At 37.9% G+C, this 24,382-nt stretch overlaps 1 protein-coding gene across 1 annotated transcript in view; it reads left to right on the top strand.

Moving 5' to 3' along the window:
- GCC2 (GRIP and coiled-coil domain containing 2) overlaps positions 1-16,502 on the top strand; it is a 30,241-nt gene extending 13,739 nt beyond the window's left edge. Inside the window, 13 exon segments of the mRNA XM_050894926.1 lie at positions 1,109-1,258; positions 1,629-1,733; positions 2,309-2,471; positions 3,028-3,128; positions 3,257-3,334; positions 4,045-4,182; positions 6,193-6,314; positions 8,127-8,303; positions 9,784-10,001; positions 11,440-11,634; positions 12,449-12,588; positions 13,467-13,668; positions 14,803-16,502. Coding sequence (XP_050750883.1) covers positions 1,109-1,258; positions 1,629-1,733; positions 2,309-2,471; positions 3,028-3,128; positions 3,257-3,334; positions 4,045-4,182; positions 6,193-6,314; positions 8,127-8,303; positions 9,784-10,001; positions 11,440-11,634; positions 12,449-12,588; positions 13,467-13,668; positions 14,803-14,873 — 1,860 coding nt within the window. The 3' untranslated portion in view covers positions 14,874-16,502.
- Positions 16,503-24,382: the final 7,880 nt, after the last annotated feature.

The raw sequence follows: 24,382 nt of genomic DNA, 5'->3' as shown, positions 1-24,382 counted from the left end.
AACAACGTATCAAACTTGCACTATTTCTCTGATTTCACATCTACACTTCTCATGAAGTACAGTAACCTTTAACTGTTATGGTTTTTTTTCTTCTATTTCTTAGACAAAATGTGGATTTGTTATTTAATCAACAGAGTGTTTAAACATACTAAATTCATTATGGTTTTTGCATCTCTCACAAGGATGAGACTTTAGGATGCATTGTAGAGTACTATAGTGGCATTCAGAAGAGTCTAAGATGGTAATTAAGCAGCTGAGAGACACATTTTTGCAAAGCTAACTGCAATGGGTTTGGGATTTAGGATTTAAACTCCCAGGCCCCATAGATAATTACACTGAAGATTCACCTAGGCCACCATTTCCTTATAAATGGAAGCTAGTAGTGAATAGCATAGGAAGAAATGACAAATAGTAGCATATATTCCACTGATTATGCAGACATTGAATTTTCAAGTTTGTTATGAAGTATTTTGTAAATAAAACCACTGTTTAGGTAATTGGCAGCTTCTTTCACTTATACTTCATTCTTAATCTGCATAATAGAGCCCAAGATAAAACATTGAAGATGTCACAATTAAATCTGTTAAAATCATTGCAAAAATAGCCCAGATACTGGAGGATTTCTTACTACGTACTGATACGATCTCATTGAAGGCTTGGTGGTGCTGCAGTTAAAATCTTTTTTAGGAGTTAATAGCATGATCATTTATTTATAAATACAGCAGCTGTATTTGAAGTGGGGCAATAAGTACTGGAACGTCGCGTATCATTGTGGGAGGAAGGTGATTCTTGCACAAAGCATAAATGTTGGGGTGTTTTTTTCAGATTTCGTGTAATTCTAGCCATCTTACAGAAAGTTGGGCAAATGAACTCTGAACAAAATAATCAAATTGTGCTAGTGACTTTAATTTAGCCTATTTCTTAATCTGGTTTAAAACAGTTAAGATGGACAAGACTCATCAGTAGGAGTGCTGTTGGTAAGGGAGTTGGATAGAAATCAGTGTTTGTTTTTTAAATATAGATAGTATCTTATCTCTCAAAGTTGCACGCAAATTCAGCTTACGTTTTTATCTTTCCACTATGATCATTTCAGCATGATCATTTACAGTCTGCTAATGAAGACCTCCTCGCTCGTGTTGAAACACTACAATATAATGCGAAGCTGCTGGAAGCTCAGATACTGGAGATACAAAGAGCCAAGGCAAAGGCTGACAAAGATCTAGAAGCTGAAAAGCTTCTAAAAGAACAGAAAACAAAGGTAGTACTCTCTAGAGATGGTGAATGGGCTGAAGCATTACTTTCACTGGATGTGACTTCTGTTAGACCTTTGTAAACTGTGTTTTTATAGAACAAGTTCCATACTTTCTCTTCTTGTTACTTGGTCTTTTTTGAAGGCTTGGTCTGTTCATTGAAAGAACTTTGCAAGGCTGTCACTTAGAGTAGATGGGGAGTTGTGACAGAATGTGAAAAACACTTCATAGTCTTCTGGGTTTTTCTTTCGTTCCCAGTGATTTCCTAAAAAAGGAATCAATTAACTTTGTACAACCAAAGTGTGTGTGTAAGTGTAAATAGATGCTGACATCTGTTTTGAAATTGGACTGCATAATTGAGAAGTATTTAAATTTCAGGAACATAGTGGTGCTCTCCGAGAAATGGAGGAGCTTCAGATGGAACTTCAGAAGGAAAAGAAACATCTGCAGAAAACTATGCAAGAACTAGAGCTGGCCAGAAAGGTAGAGTTGCTGTTCATGTTAGTGCTTAATGGACTACCAAAGATTTTGGCCCATCTTGCTATGTTGAATGCCTCCCTTTCTGTTCTGAGGATTTTAAAGCCCAAGGTTTGCAAAAGGGGAAACATGAGGGCTTTTCCTCCTAGTTTTGTGTTTGGAGAGCTGATATGTACTTTTGGGTTTGTTTTTTGTTTTTGTTTGTTTGTTTTAGCTTGGGTTATGTGGCCTGTCATGAGTAGAAATAGGAATAGAATTCAGATGTCTGGAGTGCTTGTATGGTGCACTATTCAGAAGCTGCCCTTGCTGTAAGGACTGAAGATGATAGAAACTAGTATCTGCAAAATACCTACTGGTAAAACTGTTAAAACAGGTTTTTCAAAGCTTCTGGTTCTTGTTTGAAAACAGATTATTTTCTGAGGATATGGAAACCTGATGGATGGGTGTTGCTTGTGGATATGGATAGTTATAAAGTTTTTGTTAGATGGGCAATATAGTTTTTCAATATAATTTAAAAAAAAAAAAAATCTTAGCAGCCAAGGCAGATTGTAAGCTGTAACTTCATTGTGTGTAACTTGCAGGATGCTCAAAAGAGTACACTGATGGATATGGAAATAGCTGATTATGAAAGGCTAGTAAAAGAACTTAATCAGAAGATTACTGATAAAGACAGCAGAATAGAAGATCTCGAGCAAGAGACGGGGATTCAGAAACAGAAGCAGGAGACCCTACAGGAAGAAATAAGTGAGTAAACTATAAACAGCAAGAGTCACTATGGTATAGTTAGTAATGGTAAAAAATACAATTCAGAAACAACTTCTCAAGTCGATGAGTGAGAGTAGGGTTTGCAGGGAATACTAACCAGTTACATAGTCAAAATTACTTTTCCATAAAGGAAACTTTAGTAGGTTATCAGTCACTTGATCTAGTATTCAGCAAATAAAGGCCAAATTGCCTGCCTGATAAACAGTGTTTCGTACCTGATCAAGTTAATCATAAGTCCTGAAAGTCAGTGACTGACAGGGTTTTTCATTCTGACATACCACACTCATAAAACTTTACTAGTTAGCATGTCGTTAAAAATTTCATTTCTTCCTGTCCTTAAGTGTAAGTCTTAAAACAATTTTATTTATTTGAAGATCTTTGTGATACTTGGAAATAGGATACTAAACTTACTGTAAGCTACTTGTTTGCAGTTCTTCAGAAATCTGTCAGAATTTGCTTAAATGTTTTCCAATATTTTTAAGGAAATATGGGAGGGGAAGTTTTCTTTGTATATAACTGCTGTTTTCTGCATTAGAGTCACTTCAGTCAACTATGCAACAGGATGAGGAAAGAAATGCCAAGATAAAACAACTCCTGGTGAAAACCAAAAAAGAACTGGCTGATTCAAAACAAGCTGTGAGTCCAGATGTTAATGACTGTGTATTCCATTTTTAAACTAACTTTTTGAAAAACGGGCTGGTAGCTGAATTATTAAGTTGCTGAGGTTTGGGTTTTTTTAATAACCAGATAATTTTATCATACAGGAGAATGACCATCTAATGTTGCAGGCATCATTAAAAGGGGAACTGGAAGCCAGTCAACAACAAGTGGAAGCCTATAAGGCAAGAAACTTCACTTCTTTGTTAGTATAAGGTTTCTTATTTAAGTAATAAGGGTGTGATTTGTGCTGGGCGGATGAAATATAGGCTTGAAGAACAAAAAGGTGTTATTTTTACTACTAGGTTACTGGTTCTTTTTCTTAAATGAGTTTTGTCTGTTTGCTGCTTTCCCCAGATATTTCCTCTGTGATGTTCTTTGAACAGGTTTACCTTTTCTTGTTCCTCTTTCTTTTCCCTTTCCACCAAAAGAGAGGACTGTGTAGTTTGAAGCTTGTAACTGGGATATGTTTTAAAATAATTTCTTTTAAAATGGAAGTTGCTCAGTTTAAAAACAAAAGAATGCAACATTGTCAGCAAAAAGCTTAAGTGTTGTCCATCTGTACAAATTTTGTTGGTTGGGCAGAATAGGAATTGAATGTAATGAAATTAGCAGGGAAGGGAAGGGAGAGGGGTTGGCTTTCGTAAATGCTGCCGCCCCCCTCCCTGTAATTTCATCTTCAATTATCTCTTTAAACAACATCATATATTTTTTTAATTAAGTGCATGGTAACCCATGTCTATTTTTTTATTCTATTTTTATTGGATTTTAATTTTATATTAATCAGTTCTGTGCAGGAATTACTGTAGTAGGATCCTATGTTCTCTGTGGCATGTCCCCTTGGCGAGGGAAGAAAAAATTTTGTCATAGTGAAGTTTTCAACTGACTTTTTCAGATTCAAGTGGCTGTACTAACATCAGAAAAGCATAAAGTTCAGGAACACCTGCGAACTTCTTCGGAGCAACACCAGCGTACGTTGAGTGCTTACCAGCAAAAAATTGCAACCCTGCAAGAAGAGTGCAGAGCAGCCCAGGTACTCTAGTGGAAGAAGTAATGTCAGAGACTTTAGAAGGAAGATTTACTGCACTCTCTGTCTGCTTCTCTAAAAATATTTTGCAGATCTTTCACTCTTCTCTTTTTGTCTGTCAAGAATTGGGAATTACCCCAGTGCTTAATGTATTTGAGTGGCGGTATAGAGGACAAGCCAGATTCTGTCCTGGTTGTCATGTATCACTTGTGGTGGAACATCTGAACTGCACTCTTATGTTTCCAGTAGGGAAAACCTCGTGGTGGTAGTGGGGAGTCGGAGTTTAAGATGATCAGCAAGTATACACTGTGGGGAAAAGAGAAGCCTTTAAAGAAAAGAGGAGAAGAACAAAAAAGGAATATAATTTGTTCCATATAAAACCAGTTAACACAGATACCATTTTAAAAAGAAAAACCCTGTGAAAAATATATTTGCAAGCACCTTTTAATATGCTGCTGTATGAGCAGCTTCTTAATTGGCAACTGAGCTACATGTGAAACTGACACTATTGCTGAGGTTTTTATTATTTCTGTTTTTTTGTCCATATGACACTGTTAGATGTTCCTGGAATCTAATATTTGCATTGGAGACAGACAGATTCAGAATAAAGTAGGACTGTTATGTTCAAACTATCTTTATGGAGATTACTGCACCACACTATGGGCCCTTTTGTATGATAGGTGTGCATCCTGCAGATAAGCAACAGTTGAATGCAGCCTCTCAAAAAACTTCTATGTTTTAAAAAGGTGAACTGAAATGGGCAAACTTTTGTGGTTGCTGCTACAGGAGGCTTGCCTGAGTTGTACTGGTAGATACGGATCACGGTTTTACAAATGCATTCTTCATAACTGGGGACCTACAGTACCTATCCATGGTGGCTTGCTCCTTGATGTTGTGAAACCAGTAAGGGTGTAGATCTTCCGTGATGGTGTGGCTTGAAGCTGTTGGAAGATTAGCCTTCCTCTTTAGGTGCCCTACATCTAGAAAATAGGTATTATTACAAGGTTATTAATGAAGGCAAATTCTGTCTAAAGGAAAGGTGGACACCAAAGCAGATAGTAGGTTAGAAGGCAAAAGTCATGCTGACATTTAAGGCTGTGTACCTGAGGACTTGGAAATATTCTAGCTCACATAGTTTGACTGGAAGAAAAGAGAAGGATTAATTTAAAGAAATGCCCACAAATCTTACAGACTCCAGAAAAGCTGGAGCAGTAGCTAATCAGGGTCAGCACCGTGGAATTTCAGTCACCAGTTCAGCTGAAGAGAAACTTTCCAAAATCCTCCTCTTGAAGATGAGAGCATTTTAGTCATCTCAAGGATGACTAATGAATCCATGAGCTTCTCCTAAGATCCAAGAATGAAAACCTGCATCTGTGTTTTCTTAGAGGAATGAGTACTTGAAGGGTGGGAATAATTCTTGCTGTATAGTGTACAGTCAAGGATGAAGCTACTATGTTGTGAGGTAATTTTCTGTATGTCCACAGAAACTTGGGTATCAGCTGAATTTAGAAGAGAAGACAGACCAAACACCCTTACAATCAACTAGAATATTGTATCTTGTGCAGTGTATTACCATTACAAGACTGACTTAACTCCTCAAAATTATGCATAACTTTAAGGCATATTAGATTTTTGTCACCTGGGTAGTATAGAAGGAAAACAGAATTATCCCTTTTTTTCCTTCACCTTTGCCTTCGTTTAAAGCTGTTTGATAGAACACCTTGCTTGTGAATCTCTGTTGAATGCAATTTTTGAATTTGCAAGTATTCTTTCTTTTCTTTAATACCGGTATGTTGAAAATCAGTGTCTCTCTTTTAAGTTTCACGTTTTATGATATTCAATTAAAGTGTAAAGAAACATGATCTGTTATGATAGTCACTATTTTAATTATCCATTTAAAAGAAGAAAATGCAACAGGTGGTTCTTAATTCAATGTAAGATGCGTTTCATTTTAGAGAAATAAGGGAGCAACAGTTAATAGCATAAGTTATTAAGGGTTTGTTTTCTGTGTGATAGGCTGAACAAGCATCTGTTACATCTGAATTCGAGAGCTACAAAGTCCGTGTTCATAATGTTCTAAAACAGCAAAAGAATAAATCTGCTTCTCAGACAGAATCTGAGGGAGCCAAACAAGAAAGGTAAAACTAAAATTTTTATATGCATACAGAAAAATACTGATACTTGAGTCATTGAGCTTGTCTTTGCTAATTGCTGACCAACAAGGGAGTTCCACTGTTTAACTCTTTGCTTCAATAAGGAAAGTATCAGAAGGGAGGCAGTTTGCTTCCCCAGTTACTTTGGTTTTCACAAAAAAAAAAAAAAAAAGCTCTTTATTTCTATAAACTTTACCTGATCTGTAATCTAACTGTAGCTCTGCCTATCTGAATAGAAGAAAGATCATCAATTTGTACCATGGTGGTAGTATGTTTGTTTCTAATTCCTTGATTTGTCTTTTTTAACATTTTTTTTTGTGTTGATTACCTGTTGTTACAGTCAGAGGGAGAAGTAAGGTGTTAGGAAGATTCTTATGATTCTCATGAGCAGAAATTAGCCAGCATATTCTGTGTAGACTTGACATGTCACTTTCTCTGACATAAAGTATTGTAGCAAAGTGCCATTTCCAACTAAGAAGAAAAGAGCAGATTGGTATTTTTCAGCTGAGCTCACTGTGAACTTTTTCAGGAAGGAATGGTTTAGTGTAGGTAAAGCTCTGGCTGCCGATTCAGTCATCAGTTCCAGCAGATTTATGAAATACTGTTGTCTTATCAGCTGTTATATGAGAAAAGACTTGGGGGAAAAAAAAAGTTATACTGCCAAAAGTTCCCTGAAAATCATTTAAGTATAGTTGTAAGCCAGGTAAATTCAGATATTCAGATTCACTTCAGAAAATGTCTGAACCCACTGCAAAAGTAGACCAGTTTCTGTAAGTTATTTTTAAAAGTTATTGATAGCTGTCCTTGGTGACAGACTGGGCGTTTATCTGTGAGATGTCAAAGTTCATTTCTGACAGATCTTAAAACAGTACATGCAATTGCGGCTGAAAATCCACCAGAGGGAGGCTTGTGCTTTGTTAGAGGACTTTGGTTTTATAGTTTGTTCGGTGGTTTTTTTTTAAATACATCTAGCTCTTCTTTGAAGCAAGCAAACCGCAAGAGTTGCGTTTCTTTGTCTCTCTTTTTTGCAGAATTTTAAGAAATTCTGGTATTGTTAAGTTTTTGTGAAAGAGGGTCACCTTGGAAACAAAGTGGACAAGTAATCAAGCAATAAACAGATGACATAGTTTTCAAAGAAATTATTTACAAGTATCAACTCTAAGGGTTAATGAGATACACAGTTCATGAGATAATGAAGATGTCTGCATATATAAATACAAAAAGCGTAGAAGGAATTCTCTTAAGCGTGTCACTTAAGGCTTTTTCCTCCTGGTGTATCTGATTTTGATTTATTTCTGACCAACAGTGTTTATGTTTTTATGGATTGATGTTGTTTTCTAGTCCTTTGCTCAAAATCTACTCCAACCATTTGTCTCCTGTATTCAGTCTCATTGAACTGATGTGCATTTACTAAACAAAAAAACCTCCACCACTTTTAAGAAGAAATTGTTTCTCCCACCCGCATCCTGCATATTATTGTCCTGTTTTGTTCCTCCAAAACAGCTTGAAGTAGAAAGTGGTAGCAGGCACACTTTCTACCCCACTAATTATGTTCCCAGCAGTTCAGATGGGTTGTGATAAACCCATTTGTACCTGTATTGAAACACGATCAGAACTTTCCTAATTGTTTCTGCTGCAGTCACATTCTAAGATTATTTTGGTCATGGTGCTGTATTGATTTAATTAATAAATAAGCAATTTGGATCAGCTATCAAAAATGTTGTAGATAGAATATAGGTTCTGAAATAATATAATTCTTTTAAAAATATGTTGTTTATTTCCTTTTTCCCCTTGTAGAGAACAGTTGGAAATGGTGATAGATCAACTTAAAGTTAAGCTGCAAGATGCTCAGCATAATTCACAGATGAATGCATCTGAACTCCAGGCGTTGCAGTCTGAACACGACACCCTGCTGGAAAGACACAATAAGATGCTGCAAGAGACTGTTGCAAAAGAGGCAGAACTCCGTGAAAAGTATGGTCTGCTGATGAATAGATACAGATATTTTATTTTGTGTGAACTTTAAGGGCTGGGCATGTAGTGGCCTATAACTGTACTTCCCAAAGAAAGGGCATAATTGTTGAGAAAGTTAAAAGAATTTTCAGAATGATTGTTTGCTATTTTTCATGAGCCTTCAGAAGTTTCAGCAATGAAAATGAAGTAGTAGCTGATCAGGGAACCTGAGATTTCTGCAAGCTTTCTACCTGTTAACTCTCAGATTTAAAAATTAACATTTTTAAGCACGTTGACTATTTTTAAGTCCAATGCTCAGCACTACGTTTGTGTTGGACTGCTCAACTAAATTTTATGGATGTTTCCTGTTAGAAAAATAAGGTAGTTAAATGCAGAGCGAACAATTTCACTGACAAAATATCCAGTCCTGTGTCCACCAAGTGCTTTTCTTACAGAAAGTACTGGGTTTTAAGTCTATGCTTGCCACAGTCTTAATCTGCTATTTCTTTCAAAATGAAAGGAATCTGTTTAATCTGTATCACTTCTTGAAAAATCACATGAGTACCTAATACTTGAGCTCTTCAAAAAGGGTCTTTCCTTGTCTTTTCTTCTCTATTTAGGGTACAAAGAAGTTCACATGAAATATTCATTAGAAATTAAAGCTTAGTATTAGGAACCGTTGACTTCTTGTCACCGTCTTTGTACTGTTTTATCTGTTCCTGATAGCCACATGATGATTCATTGTAATCAACTATATTATGTCTTCCCGCATTTTTCTGGAAACAACCCATATCACAGTAGGTTCCCTTTGTACCCTGAGAGACTAGCTCTTTGCTATTCTGGCTATATTTAAGTTTGTATGCTTATAAGGGCAAGTCCTATGCTTAGTCTTTCCATACATGCACCTGTTTAGTTGCTTGTGGCAATTCTGTCGTGCTTCTGGAGTACCTCCAAACCGAGTACAATTGATATGTTACTGACATTATTCTTGCTGACAACTACACTCTTCTACTCTCTTTTGTGCTGAAAGTTGAAGCTTAAAAAAATTAAACTTAGCTTCTTAGAAACTTATGTTTTCAGAAGTCCTGCATAAGTTTTTGGTAAATAAATGTTAAAGGAAGTGGAGTATAAGGTAAGTGACACGCCCTGTATGACACTATAAACAGTCATGTTGCTGTTTTAGAATTTAAGAATGTTTAGACCACAGTGTCTCTAATACTTTCATTTTTTCCTAAAGATGTCTGAATTTTGTATTCTGAAATAGAAATCAAGAGTTTATATAGCACAGCGCATTCATATGATAGGTAATAAGTGTAACTTTTTCAGTCTTAGATTTTCCCTGTAAAAAGAGGAATTTAAATGGAAAAAAGCTGCACGGTCATTCTAAGATAATCATACACATGAAAACTGAAAACTACTTTAAACTCTAAAAATTTTGAAATGTAAAAATGACAGCATTTTGCTGTTTGTTTCTTATGGTTTGTGTATATGCTGTTTTCAGGCTCTGCACAATACAATCAGAGAACATGGTCATGAAAACAGAGCATGCCCAGGCTTTGAGTCAGCTGACAGCCCAGAATGAAGCTCTCCGGAACAATTTCAGAGATCAAGTCAGGAACCTGCAAGAAGAGCACAGGAAGACAGTAGAGACACTTCAGCAGCAACTGTCCAGAGTAGAAGCTCAGCTCTTTCAACTCAAGAGTGAACCAAGCACTAGAGGTAACATTCAGTCATAATACCAGGTTTTCTTGGGTTAGATACAAATTTGTGTACCTGAGTCTGAATCTAAAACATGCTTATAGTGTGTGGTTCTGTAATACACCAGCAACTTTTTCTGGAGAATCGGCAGCATGCCTTTTCAATCCACTGATACCAAGTAAGGAACATGTCTTTGTTATTACTGTCCCTTCAGAATCTTAAGGTACTGGAATGCGTCCAGAGGAGGGCAACAAAGCTGGTGAAAGGGCTGAAAGGCATGTCCTGTGAGGAGCGGCGAAGGACTTTGGGCTTGTCTAGTTTGGAGGGAAGGAGGCTGAAGCGTGACCTCGTTGCTCTCTACAGCTTCCTGAGGAGGGGAAGTGGAGAGGGAGGTGCTGAGCTCTTCTCCCTGGGATCCAGTGACAGGACACGTGGGAGTGGTTCAAAGCTGAGTTAGGGGAGGTTCAGACTGGACATCAGGAAGCATTTCATTACAGAGAGGGCGGTCAAACCCTGGAACAGGCTTCCTAGAGAGGTGGTCGATGTCCCAAGCCTGTCAGTGTTTAAGAGGCATTTGGACAGTGCCCTTAATAATATGCTTTAACTTTTTGGTCAGCCCTGAATTGGTTGGGCAGTTGGACTAGATGATCATTGTAGGTCCCTTCCAGCTGGAACTATTCTGTTCTGTTCTAGAATCTGCATCACTGTTACCTCTTCTGCAGTATCTGCATTGTCAGACAGATGGAGGGAAATTACTTTGTAAATATTTGGTGCTCTTCCTATCAATTTGTCTCAGATTTTGGAGCATACTGGACCTCTGCCTCCAGTATTGAGGGGTAAAGCTAAAGAAAAGTGTATTGAAAGCTGTTTTAACAATGTTTGTTATTGGTATACTTGCTATCTGATCTCTCTTCTAATTTAAGATTTTACTGTGCTCAAGCTCAAGTGCTATTTTTATATCTGTGAAGTTACTAATTAGGATGTAGTTGGGCATTGCCAAGCAGCAGTAACAGTTTAAGAAGTTACTCTTTCCGTATGTTACTGAAGCAGCAGGAGAGTGCACACAGTATTAAAACAGAACAATTTACACCTCCCACAGGACTGGTTGAAAGAAAAGCTACTTCTGTTTTGCATTAAAAACCTTTGACACTCTTATCATAGATACAACACATCTTCAGGGAGAGTTGCATGAAGGTTTCATAGTCACTGAAATAAAAACTGCCAATCAAGTTTGAATTTAGAAACAGGCTTTGATCGGAATGGTCATTTGGAGGTGAAAGGCTATATTTTCTATTATAAATGTTATGTGTGTATCTGGCTTTCTCCCTTTTCTTCACCTTTCCTCCTCCTGCTTTTTGAAGACTATTTTATGTACTGCTCTCCAATCCGAGACAGTCACACCTATGAAATAGCCCTACCAATTTCATTCTGATGACAAACATCAGTAAGTATCTTTCAGGTCCAACTGTTTCAAATCCAGCAACGAAGAACTTAAGAGAACGGCGAAACACTGACCTTCCTGTTCTCGATGTGCACACTGTAGCTAGGGAAGAGGGAGAAGGTATGGAAACAACGGACACGGAGTCTGTCTCATCAGCCAGCACTTATGTACCATCCTTGGAACAACTTCTGAACTCCCCAGAAGCAAAACTTGGTAGGTAGAACAAGTGGCTTTTTGAAGCACTTGCCTACATAAGTTGCAGAAGTTTGTGCCCTCAAAATATGTGAGAACGTTGTGTTTTCATGCTTTTAGGTGCAAGACACAAGTCTACTTAAGTGCCACTGAGTTTACACTATCCTGAATTTCTGTAGGAGTTTTGTCCTTGAGTAAGGACTAACAATAAAACATTGCTACACGTTTTAGTGATTTAAAGATGTCGTATTTCTGACTTTCTAAAGGGAAAAGACTGGATGAGCAAGTCAGTGAATAGTTACAGAACTCTTTGTATTCTGGACTAGTCTCTACTAGACACAATTAAGTGCTGATTTAACTCTTATTAATTGAAGGATAAAATGTCTGTTCATCTTGATGTGGCTTATTACAACAGGAATTTATTCATAGTTTTTTCTAGGAAAATTAAAGCCAGCATGAAGAACAATGTTCTAAGAGTCCCCAAAAAAGTAGAAAAATATATGGTAGCATCTAATCATATTTTAAAAGTCTACTGAACACTTTGTGGAGAACTGTTGAAAATGTCCATCTATGGGTAGGAAACAAGGGGTAAATTAAAACCATGTATCTTGACATACTTAGAACTGATTTGCCAATCCCTTTCTAATATATATACAAAAATAGATAGCAACACAAGCATGCAGCAGCAGCAATGATGCCTGTTAATTTTGCAGTCTGACTTTGCATGGATTTTGTTTCTAAGAAACTACATTAATCAAGTCTTAATGTTAAGTTAGTATAAAGTAGATGCAAGTACTTTTTCCTTGTCTCAGTTTTCTTTTCCAATTAATTGCAGAACCATCTCAGTGGCAAACAGAACTCACCAAGGATGAACTGATTCAGAAACTAAACACAACAGCGAAGAGTGCTGATCACTTGAATGAATTACTTCGTGAATCAGAAGCAACCAATGCAATCCTAATGGAACAAATAAAGGTTAGCAGACATGCAGGAAATGTGGGGACAGCTCTAATTTCTATGGTCTGTTTCTCAGACCAAATGTTTAACATCAAATATGTTTCAGAAAATCCCAGTCTATAAAAATCTGGTGATGCAAACCTTAATTTTGGAAGAGCTTTTATTCCACAGGACTAATTAGTGCTTCCAGAGTTGACTTCAATTTTGGGGTTTTTTTCCCCCATAGTTTCTAGTCGGGGGGGACAGGGGGAGAGTAAAAGCTGCTACAAAAAAAAACCTCAAGAGTTTGGAAGTTTAATGTTTAGTAAAGTGCCTTTACTGTTTTCACTTAGATAAAAGCAGTAAATCCCAAGGGAAGCATTGTCTGGTTTCTCTTCCTGTTACCCCTTTTAGCTGTCTTAAGTTAAAAGAAGATACATGTACATGTTTAGGGATACATGTACTAATAGAGTTTGGTTTGATTTGATTGTACCTCCGTGAGTTTTCTGAAAACATTTTTGAAGTTAACACATTCTTTAAACATGCTAAGCTTTCTTTTATAAAATGTGTCTTAATGAATCATAATATTGTTAAATCTTTGATCCACGTTGCTTATTTAACTGTTCGACTCTTACTCTTTACCACTGAAATTGAATAGTTGGTACCATATATCATTATAACTACTGTGCAGATTTTATCAAAAAAGGTTATTTTTGATCAATAAAAAGTTATTTCTGGACAGTATTATCACATGTTCAATTTTCACTGGATTTTTGTCCAGAATGTGTTGCTATGCGCACATTATTCTTTTTGAAGCAAGCTGCATAATTTGCTTTTTAGCTTTTCAAAAGACCTTTGTTCAATCACTCATTATATGAAGCAAACAGTATTGCATTTTTTTTTTCTCTCATCTGCAGCTTCTTAAGAATGAAATAAGAAGATTGGAACGAAATCAAGAGAGAGAAAAGTCTGTGGCTAATCTAGAATACTTGAAGAATGTTCTATTGCAGTTCATATTTCTAAAATCGGGAAGCGAGAAAGAAAGGCTGCTCCCAGTCATAGACACCATGTTGCAGCTCAGCCCTGAAGAGAAGGGGAAGCTAGTTGCAATCGCCCAAGGTAGGTGGTGTTCAAAACATTGTCGCAAAAAAAGGAAAAGTGGAAATAAAGGCAACTGAAGTTCTGTGCTTTCTTTTATGTAGACCTTTGAGGAAAAACAAAGCTTAGCAGCATAATGCCAGTGAGCTAGCAATAAAACCATTTTGCTCTGTTGGGAAGTTACTATAAAGTTTTCAGAAAACAGAACAAATACCCAAAAATATAAATAAAATTAAGGTAAAATATAATTTCTTCTGAAACATACACATTTTAGGAAGACGGTAAAAATTTAACGTGTTCATGGTTTGAGTAGGGTTAAAGATTTCTGTCAAAGTGACCTTAAAATAGAGGTATAATATAAATGAATTACTCTCTTGGCAGATGTTCTAAAAAGATAATTATAAGTGGTCCTCTCAAGGTAGTACTGCAGATTAATATTAGTTTCAATATATTAACTTTAAAAATATCTTCAAGAATATATGCTTTTTGTTTAACAAATAAAGGAACTAGGCAAGGAAAGAAAAAGAGTTAAGCCTTTGCAAGAAATTAACCCAAGAGCTGACTGTACAATAATGTTCTGGCTCTGCTTCAAATACTCTGTTTGAGTGTTTGTCCCCTTAAAAACACTTTTTAAGGTATTGGTTGTCACTTCTCAATAACAACCTGTAGCTTCTTGTACTTCATTAGCAACTGACCTATACTTTATTTTAAAATTAATATAAAGAGTAAGTACCGTGTGTATATATAAGCACTTAAAACTTGTGAACAAAATCACATGAATAAGGGAGGTGGCAAAGTACTGCATTCCATGATAGGCTTTGCATTCGGAAAGATGAAATGTAAATTAAGTCCATAGCATTTTGATGTTGTTCTGGCACTCTAATGAACACTGATTAGATTTTTCTGGAGAAAGGTGATAAATTGCCACTTTAAAACATCCTTAAGTACCCAAAGTAAAGTGGACTTAGTGATAAAATCCAGGAACGTATCTATGGCAGCCCAAGAGTGAATATTGAATGTTACCTCCTCAACAAGTTTATGAGGACAGCATTTGAAAAAGGACAGAGGTGGGGAGGAAACAAGGTCATGTAACCAAATGATGCAATGTCTAACATCATAAACTTAGTTTAAAGTATGTTTTTCTTCCTCCTTCAGGTGAGGAAGAGAGCACCTCACGGCCCTCTGGGTGGGCTTCGTACCTCCACAGCTGGTCAGGACTTCGATGAGACAGTGGAAACGCTGAATCTTCAAACACATTCCACAGTTGCAAAAAGAGAAATCTTAATGTAGAAGAACAATCTGTTGGTGTTGTAGCATTGAACTACAGGTTTTTATTTCTGCGTGTTCTTTTCAGTTTTTTAGGCTCTTCTAAGAAAGGAGCCCTCAGTAGCTCTGAAAGACTGTCCTATATTATGCTCTGACAGCAGTGAACTATTTCTCTTGTAAATGTTAAAGCTGATGATCAGAAGTATAATGAGAAGTGACAAATTAATTACAAATTGCTTGGAAACAGAATTTGACAAACCTGTGATGGCTCTTTTGATATTTAAAAACTTGATCTAATACGGTAACTGGAATAACTAGACTTTAGACTTAAAGCATTTAAAGTGTTTATGGTTTCTTTCACATATTTTTGTGAGCTCGCTAATCTATATGGTTGGTGTTATTCTCTGCCTGTTGAAGAAATTAAAATTGAGTTATTTCCTCTCTGGTGATGCTTACAAAATGTAAGATCATTAAGAAACAGAAATGGCATTTTCTGCTTTGACTTGACTAAATTTTTAGTCTAGGTTATATTTTTTTTTTTTTTTGCAAAAGCTGGATTGAAAATATGAAGGCAATGGTCCACAAAATGTAGTGGGTGCCTAAAACTATATGAAATACAATGCTTGGCACACCTGGGGCATGGTACTGTAGTAGAGATTAATGACATCTATGGAAGTCTTGGGATTATACTTCAAGAATCAGAGGTCATAAGTGAGCTAAAACTTTGGGAGAAAGGGCTTAAGCTATGAGGTTGGAAGTTTGTGTTCAAGACCAGGAAGAAATGTTTCATTACTGTAGTGATGTCTGTACTTAGATGAAAAGACTACTCATACTGACTTAGTCATATTGAAGACACTAAAGGGAGAACCTGAGTCCGTAGGTCAGACTCCTAACAATAACTTCTGAAAGAACAGGACAGAGCTTGTGTCAATAGATGCATCTTTTAAATGTTCTAATGATTGAAGATGTTATACCCTTCTCTCACTTCTCTGTGTTTGCACACGTCATTTGCACAAATCTTTTGCACAGATGAGATAATTTCTGTTCCAGGTTATTCAAGAGAATGTTTGGTTTTCTTCAAGAAAAATAAATCTCTGCCATAGAATTACTACTTCTATTATGAACACAGCACCTTTTTTTAGCTTCAGTCTTCTTTTTCCCCTTTGTAGTCCATGCTGCCTTTCACCATCTTAATTTATTTGTAAGTTATTAAAATGCATTCACATGGTTTTAAACCCTGCTTACCTTTCAACCAGAGTCTTCCCATCTTTTTCACTCATATTTTCATGCTCTTCTCTGCTGTTTTACAGAGAATCATTCCCTGGTATACATACCAATACTAAATAGTATTCTTCCTTTCCTATTTATCTTAGTTGAGGCCCTGAGGAAATGATGCTCATTCCTTTAATATTGCCTTATTTGGGGCTGAGATTAATCTGGACATAACAGCAGAAAGGCAGCACACATTGAGAATAAACTGTTCAGTAACTGTACTTTTGGTTTAATTATTTGCTTCTTGTGTATATTTCAGTACACAATCAAGAAAGCCAACAGACTTTATTTAGGTATTTTAATTCCTTTCCACAGTTTTAAGCACCTTCCCCCCCCCCCCCCCCTTCCCCCCTCCAACATGTGTTTTAACTGGAATCTTTATGGTTTGTGCTACCGGTGAAAACATTCTCTGGGGACTTTCAGATCACAGAACTGATAAATAGTAGTGTGGGGATGAGTCTTTTAGGCATCTGTAGCTTGGAAATGTAGATAGCAGACATGAGGCTACGTTTAGGCTTTCTTGCATTTGCTTTTGAAACGATTACCATATCTTCAGCATTCACAGTTTGCTCCAGATCTCGGATGTTGAATTCTAACTCCTTATTCACAGCTGGATTTGGTTAATGTCACTCAAAAGAATGCCAAAACAGAGCGACAGGAGAGATTTGAAATATGCATAAAAGTAAGTGCAAGTCATTCTCCTGCTGTGATTTTAACAATGGAAGCACATGAGTGGAAGGGTATGACTTTGTCTTACTTAGTTCAAACTCAGTTTGCAGCTGACCTGATTTAGTCTCTTGTGCACGATGTCTGCTCAGCTATCGCTAAAAAGCTGTGACAAGTTCCTTTTAAAATGCACGTATTTCAGAACTGTAGATTATTTAACATTGTAAGCTGTGAATAAATGTATGCAAGTAACTTATATCACTGGCTGTATTAAATACCAGTTGCTTATTGACTTCTTTCAAGTCTAAGTTGCATGCTTACTGTTTTTAGTAAAACTCAAGTATTGTACTTATGAATGTAGTGGATAACTTGCATTACTATATTTTTTTTTTTACAATGGAAGATTAAGATCTTAATTAATGTAAAAGTATTTTAATAACTGCTACTAAACTGTGTTCTGTTGCTAAGATTGCCAGAACTTACCTTTGTGGCAATAAACTGTCTGTAAGCAAATATATCAAAGTTTAATATACACTTGCAGTAAATGGCATAGAAGAATGTGGACTGGAAGCAGGATTATTTTGCATAGAAAACTTTTTATATGTCATGTATTTGCATTTGTAATGTACAGCATTGTAGCTGTGACTTGCTTTCAAAAAGCAATTTAAAGTTTTAACTAGTACTGCTGCTTCTTGATATACTGTGGTGCTCTTTTTTGGAAGAGCACTGTGCTGACTTTGCTTTCTGGTTGGTTTGTTTGTTTGTTTTCTTTACAGTGCCATATTTGTTAGGACGTTTCCCAGAAAATGTAACCCCTGCCCAAAGAGTTTACAAGCTTAGGACCAATTTTTACTCTTCTATCAGCCTGCCTTCAGCCCAAGCCCAAGGAGGGCATGTAAAAAAAAAAAAAAAAAAAGAAAAAAAAAAGACTCTACTGTAACTATGCAGAGTATATATTAATTAAAAACCAAAAATGGGAGTGATTCAGAGTTCCCAGGCCTGCGTGTGCACTGTGGCTGAATTTTTAACTACCTATGCTGACTTAGAAACGGGTTATATGCCTTTCATGTTCCCTTTACCCAGAAGGGAGACTCATTTGCACAAGCGAAATGTGCTCCAGTTGAAAGACAGGAATACCAGAGCTTGTCAGGCTGTAGTGTAGATGTGGTCAGTTGGATTTGGGGTTCAGGATGGCCAAAGGGAACCCGTGTTAGAAGTGATATATGGGAGAGTAGAGTTGCTTTTTTCTTTCGTGACCCTCCTTCCCCAAAGTATAATTGAGAGAATACATGGTTAGATTATTTTCTAAATTTAAATCTTCCTTTGGCTATCGCCCTCTATCCTTTTGCTTCGATAACAGACAATATATGCTGAAATTCTGGAGGAATACTTAAAAACTCTCCTTAGTTTGTACTAAGTGGCTTTGAAGGCAGCTTAACCACCTATGCTTCATCTGGCTTATGCTTTGGCTTCACCCAGTGCAACAATACTTCCTCAACTACCTGCTAGTTCGACTATTACTGGTACTGTGAAAATACCTCTTAGGAGCCTTGCAAATAGCAGTTACCACCCACAAGCTGAGAAACCAAATGTATGAAGAGGTAAAAATATATTTGTTGTAGTAATTTCAGAATTGCTAGTCTGAATAGATAAGTGTTTTGGTTGGAAATATGTCTTTGATGGCCTTTTCATGTGGCCATCACTTCAATAAAATTCACCTTTACCCAACAGAGTGCCTTTCTTTTTCCCTGAATGCTTGTTCTTACCTGAGAAAATGCTACTCAGGTGCAAGGTAGAAAACAAAGGGATGTTTACTGTAGTATTAAAGAGAACATTTTATGGATCTGGTATAGTGGCCGCAGTCTTTACTTTGGAACACAGTAACAGTGATGGATACTTCTGGATGAATGGAAGAGGAAAAGAAATTGGTTTGTTATTTAAATTACTTCAAATGTGTTACTAGATTGTCACCAACAATCTGACAATATCTGACATGAAGGAGAGGAGGGATGCAGAAGGTATTAATGTGCTTGTTAGAAGGATTGCACTTAGTATTTTTATTTTAAGTACTAGCCACCTTATAAATCAGCACTGCTTCCTAATAGCACTCAGCTTTGAAGTGGACATAACGACCTCTTCCCTCATTCCCTGTGATAATTTTTCTGTACCTGCACAGTTGTCCTAGTGCAAAGATTAGATGCTCTATGAAGAGGTGGTTGGTTGGTTTGATTGATTGAAGTGAGAGCTTGGTGTGTTTATCTTCTTGCCATCCATTTTTTTGTTAGGCTATGCTTATTATACAAATATGTGGTCAGAGAGGGGATCATAAGGTGCAAAAAGAAGTTGACATAACAAATGGATATAAACCAGTCAAAAACGAAAGCCTGATATTTAAAGTCAACTTCTAACATCTTTCACGTAAATGTATATATGCTTAGGGGAAGGGAAATAATAATCTGGCTACTTTTCAAACTGAATTTGATCTAACATTTATCATATTGTCTTGCAAGGATGAGAAGGTGCATCTTAGGTTCAGGAGCTTCCTTCCTGTCCTGTGTTCCTCAGGCTCATCCTGAGGATCAAGGCTGGACTGAATAATGATGACCGAGGATAGTAAAGCAAAGTGGAAAAATGCGTGTCAGTTACTGCTCCAACAATTCAATCCACTTTGGTATCAGCGAATCATTTATTCCTTCTGCTGTCAGTTGAATGCCTGTAGGCTTCTTAAGAACCCAGGGTAAAGGTAATCAGTGTAAAAACCAATGTGCTATTTTGGGCATGGGCACAGTCCCAGTCCTCTTATAATGGCCTTTGAAAGTGTTTTAAATTGATAGACTCTGGATAGCAGCTGTATACGAGCATAGGATTTAAGGGGGTTTTATTGTTTCATTGCTTGAAAATCGAAGCTTGTTCTGAGAACACTTGGACCGTTTCCAGAGTGGAGGTACGTATTAGTTCTTGGATCTCTTGCCCTTTGCAGCATGCAGAACATCTCAAAAGTAAAAACCATGGAAACCATTACAGAACTCCAGAAAAAGGCTTTTACCTGAGTACTGCTTTACTGTCGTTATTCCCCCTTGCGGAGTTAAGTTGCTGACGCTCAGCATTGCTTTTGCCAAGGGAGAAGGCCAGTCGTGTCATTTTGGCTTTTAGCATCTAAATACTTATCCAGACTAGTTCATGTTCCTCTCGCGAGTAGTCACACCGTTTACTTAAACCTGCAGCTGCAGCAATCTCTGTGAGGCTGCCAACGTTTGCAGGGGGACAGGCGGGGGTGGTCACTCCGCTCCACGGGCAGGGGGCTACAGCCTTTGGAGGAGCGGAGAGAGAGAAGCAGCGGGAGGGAATAAAAACTGAAATACAGCTCCTGTTGTTGATGTGGTGGCTCTCTGTCCCTGCCCTAACGTTCCCCACCAGCCTTTCTCTTGGAAGCTGGTTAAAGCAGTTGTTTGCAGAGCGGTGGGGGATAGCGGATATATCATATTTTTCTTGCGGGAGGAGGATTTTCAGAAAACGCAGAAAAGCTAACGATACGTTTTGTAACATTCTGGGAAGGATGGAAATTGCAGTGACAAAAAGCTTAAAATGGAAAAATGACAGACTTCAGTTACTTCGGGGTGGAACTTGTTCCCCCCCCTCCCCCCCAGTTATCCCAAGGTATTTGACTGACTTCTGTGCTGCTTGACTCTTGAGCTGCATTTCCTCTCTTTGGAGGACCTCTGAATACTGGCATTAGCAAAACCATCCAAATAACCATACAAAATAATAAACAGGTAATTATAACTGGTTGCACCAAATTGTTGTCATCAAGCAATGACTTTTTTTTTTTTTTTAACCAGTGGTGATACCACGGATCTTGCAATAGCTAGGGATGCTTGTGCTAAAATATGGTCCATACGCGGCAAAGAAAGATGGGTTTGTCAGCAGGATTTGCCATCAGATTTGTTCCCTACCTTCTCCAGTTGAACAGTGATGACTTTGAAAACCTATTTCTGATGGGTGGGTTAGGAATTTGAGATGGCTCAGGGAGTGGTTTATTTTTTTATGATAGATGGAGCATAATGAGAATAGCCTGATAAACAGAAAGGATGACTGTGTTAAATCAACCTTTTTTATAGCTTTATCTATTGATGTAGACTAAGCTTTCAGTTTGGAATAGATGCCCTGAACTTTTTTTAAAGCATCACTAACAATAAACATTTCTGTGGACAAATTTCTATATGCTTCTGTTATATGCAAGTGGCGTACAAGCTTAAATAAAAACATGGGAATACCACCATGATCGCCAGAAGTCATTGAGTTACTTTTTAAAGTAGCTGTTTCGTGGTGCTGCCGTAAGCTTTTTCTTTAGCCGTTAGTGTGTCCGTCCAATTACTGACCTTGTCATGAAGCAGAAATTTGTGCTGCTAAATATGGAATTTTAATGATCAATTTTGCAGGGTTTTGAGATTGATCTATAAAAGTTATATCCCTGTTCTTGCACAATCTCCTTCCATCTTCCAAGAAAAGGGGAAGCCAAATATACTAGGCATGTCTAAAATGCATGAAGCAGAAATTTGACTTTGCTTTTATAAGTATGTCAGAATGATCACTAAAATAAGTCTGTCTGTTAGTGTTCTGAGTAAACTATTTTTGAAATTAGGAAAGATTTTTATGGAGATCAAATAGTGGTCAAAATTTATTTGTTTCTACAACTGAGCTGTGAAAAGTTATTAATGCTGAGCAAGAATGTGAAACCTAAATAATTTGCTACTTGTGAATGCATTAACAGTTTTGCTAGGAAAGTTTAGCTGGACACCCTGTGTTCAAAAACTATTCATGCTTAAATGGTCAAAGTTTCCTTTGCTGTTGCTTTAACTTCGTAGCTTTGGAGCTATGACACAAAGAACACTGACACAGTTTACAGCTGAAATCCATTGATTATATTAAGGTAAACAACCACGGGGCTGCTGTGTTAACAGGCACTCGGAGTCAGTAACAACATGAGGAAGAATATACCATCTGCGGTTGCATGAAGTTCTGGGAGAAAGCAAAAGCTAGAGCAAATACCATAGTTGGAAGTTACTTATTCAAGTCTCTTCATATCACTATGGCAAAATTGTAAAAGACTTTTTCTGGAAATGAAAAAGAACTTGGTGTAAAGATGCTGATATTTGTGATGAGAGACAGGCAGTCAAATTCTTTCACCAAGCAGCCGCCTTCTCGTCTGTCTCCCCAATAACCCTTCCTTTCTCACTTCTTCCCCAGGCCTACAATAATGGTCTTGTTTGGTGTCAGCAAAGCTGGTAACGTGTATAGCTCTGAATAGGTAAAGGTTCTCTGCTGTCACTTCTACCACTGCCAGCCGTGGTACTATACATTAGCATTTCAACAGTAATGGAAGACTTAAAGTGCTCTGGAAACAGAACATCAAAAACATGTGTCTACTTAAAACTGCTTTTTACTCTAGTCCAGCAGGGAGAGATGGGAGGGAAAAAAGAGAGAGACATTAATTTTGTGATTAATATGCTGGTCTGGAGACATGGAGTCCAAAGTCCCTGCTCTGTCACATGCTTCCTTTGTGAATTTAATTTCAGTTTCTCTGTCTCTGTTTCCTCACTCGTCTGCTGGGGATAATGGCACTTCTCCTCCTGATGCCAAGTACATTAGCAGCAGAATGTTTAACTTCGTGATGGGTTTGTAAGCAGAAATAAGTAGGCAGATTACTATATTTTTTAAAAACTGCATAGGAAGAAAATGGTCATAGCCTTTCATTATACTGGACTGGAAGGAGTGACCTTTTTTTCCTTTTGAGTTTGCGGTGTGTGTTTGTGAATCCTATTAAATTATTTGCCTAAGTATTCTGGACTGAATTTTACAAGTTAATTAGAATGCCAGCATGCTCTAATACTATGTAGTAGAGAATTAATAACAATTAAGAATTGTTATTTCTGTTATACAGCAAGACACAACAAAAATTTAAATCAGACCCCAAAGCCAAGGCGCAAACTTGCCAGAAAGCACACAGAGCCTAGGGAGGCAATCTGTGAAACTGAATTCCTGGCTTTTCTTGGTACGACGTTTCCAAAAGCTGCTAGTACTTAAATGTTTGGCATACGTACATATTTGAGGGAGGCTCTCCCGCTCTCTGTGAATGCCTTTGCTACTTTGAGATTATATTGCTAGCGGACTAGGCTCTAGGGATGTCGTCTTTAAAAGCACAGGAAAACTGCACATGGTGCAATTCACTTGCCATTAAATCTATAAATGTGCTCTCTCAAGGAAGGACCGTAACGGCTGCGCTCGTTGGCTGGCGCTGCCTGTTAATTATTTCCAGAATTTACTGTTCTGGAGTTTTCTGCCCTGGTAGCCGCATGTCTGCCCAGCCACCTCCCCCTGTTTCAGGCTGTCCTGGTCAGAGGTGCTGCTCTTCAGCTGGGCTCAGCAGCCAGGAGCAACTGCCTCGTACAGCTCCTCAGGAGGACGGGCACTGGGAAAGCCCCCAAACTCCTTGCAGACAAACTGAGGTTAATTAAAGACATTTATGAAGCTGCCTACAATGAATGGCAGACTGCCGAAAGTTGATTAAAAAAAGCAAAAGGGTACTATTACCTTCAACTAACACAGAATGATATAAGGAAGCTCTGCTGACACTCATTAAAATGAGTGGGTGTTTTGGTTTTGGGGGGTTTTTTGGGGGGGAAAGGGGTGTCTGTTTGTTTTTTTTTTAACAGAATCACAGACTGGTTGAGGTCGGCGGGCACCTCTGGAGGTCATCTTGTCCAAACCCCCTGCTCAAGCAGGGCCACCGAGAGCCAGTTGCCCAGGACCATGTCCAGGCAGCTTTTGAATATCCCAGGGACGGAGACGCTACAACGTCCCCAGGCAAACTGTGCCAGTGCTGGATGACCCTCACAGTGAAATAGTGTTTCCTGATGTTCAGGCGGAACCTCCTGTGTTTCAGGTTGTGCCCATTGCCTCTGGTCCCATCACTGGGCACCCCTGAAAAGAGCCTGGCTCTGTCCTCTTTGTACCCTCCCTTTTCAGGTATTAATATACACTGGCAAAATCCTCCTGAGCCTTCTCTTCTCCAGGCTGAAGAGTCCCAGCTCTCTCAGCCTGTCCTCATATGAAAGATGCTGCACTCCCTTAATCACCTTAGTGGCCCTTTGCTGGGCTCTCTCCAGTATGTCCATGTCTCTCTTGTACTGAAGAGCCCAGAACTGGACCCAGCACTCCAGGTGTGGCCTCACCAGTGCTGAATAGAGGGGAAGGATCACCTCCCCCTCTTCTGGCATCCCATCCCTTCCCTTTTCCAGCCATATCCTTTATTTCCTTCTTTGTACAGAAAAGTATTCCCTGTGATGCAGAAATTTTCCTATATTTGGATTCCTAAACTTGTGAAGCAAAACTGAGCTGTGCCAAGGAGCAAACAAACAAATAAACAAACAAGAAAAAGCCAGCAGTCTGATGTCTCTGTATTTTTACAGTTGTAGTTCTGTCCAGAACCATGCTTGGGGCACAGCCATCAAATACCTTTTGTGAATTATAG

The sequence above is a fragment of the Gymnogyps californianus genome, chromosome 1, assembly GCF_018139145.2.
Source record: "Gymnogyps californianus isolate 813 chromosome 1, ASM1813914v2, whole genome shotgun sequence".
NCBI lineage: Eukaryota > Metazoa > Chordata > Aves > Accipitriformes > Cathartidae > Gymnogyps > Gymnogyps californianus.
Note: the sequence above shows the minus strand (reverse complement) of the source record. Positions and strands in the feature narration are given on the sequence as shown.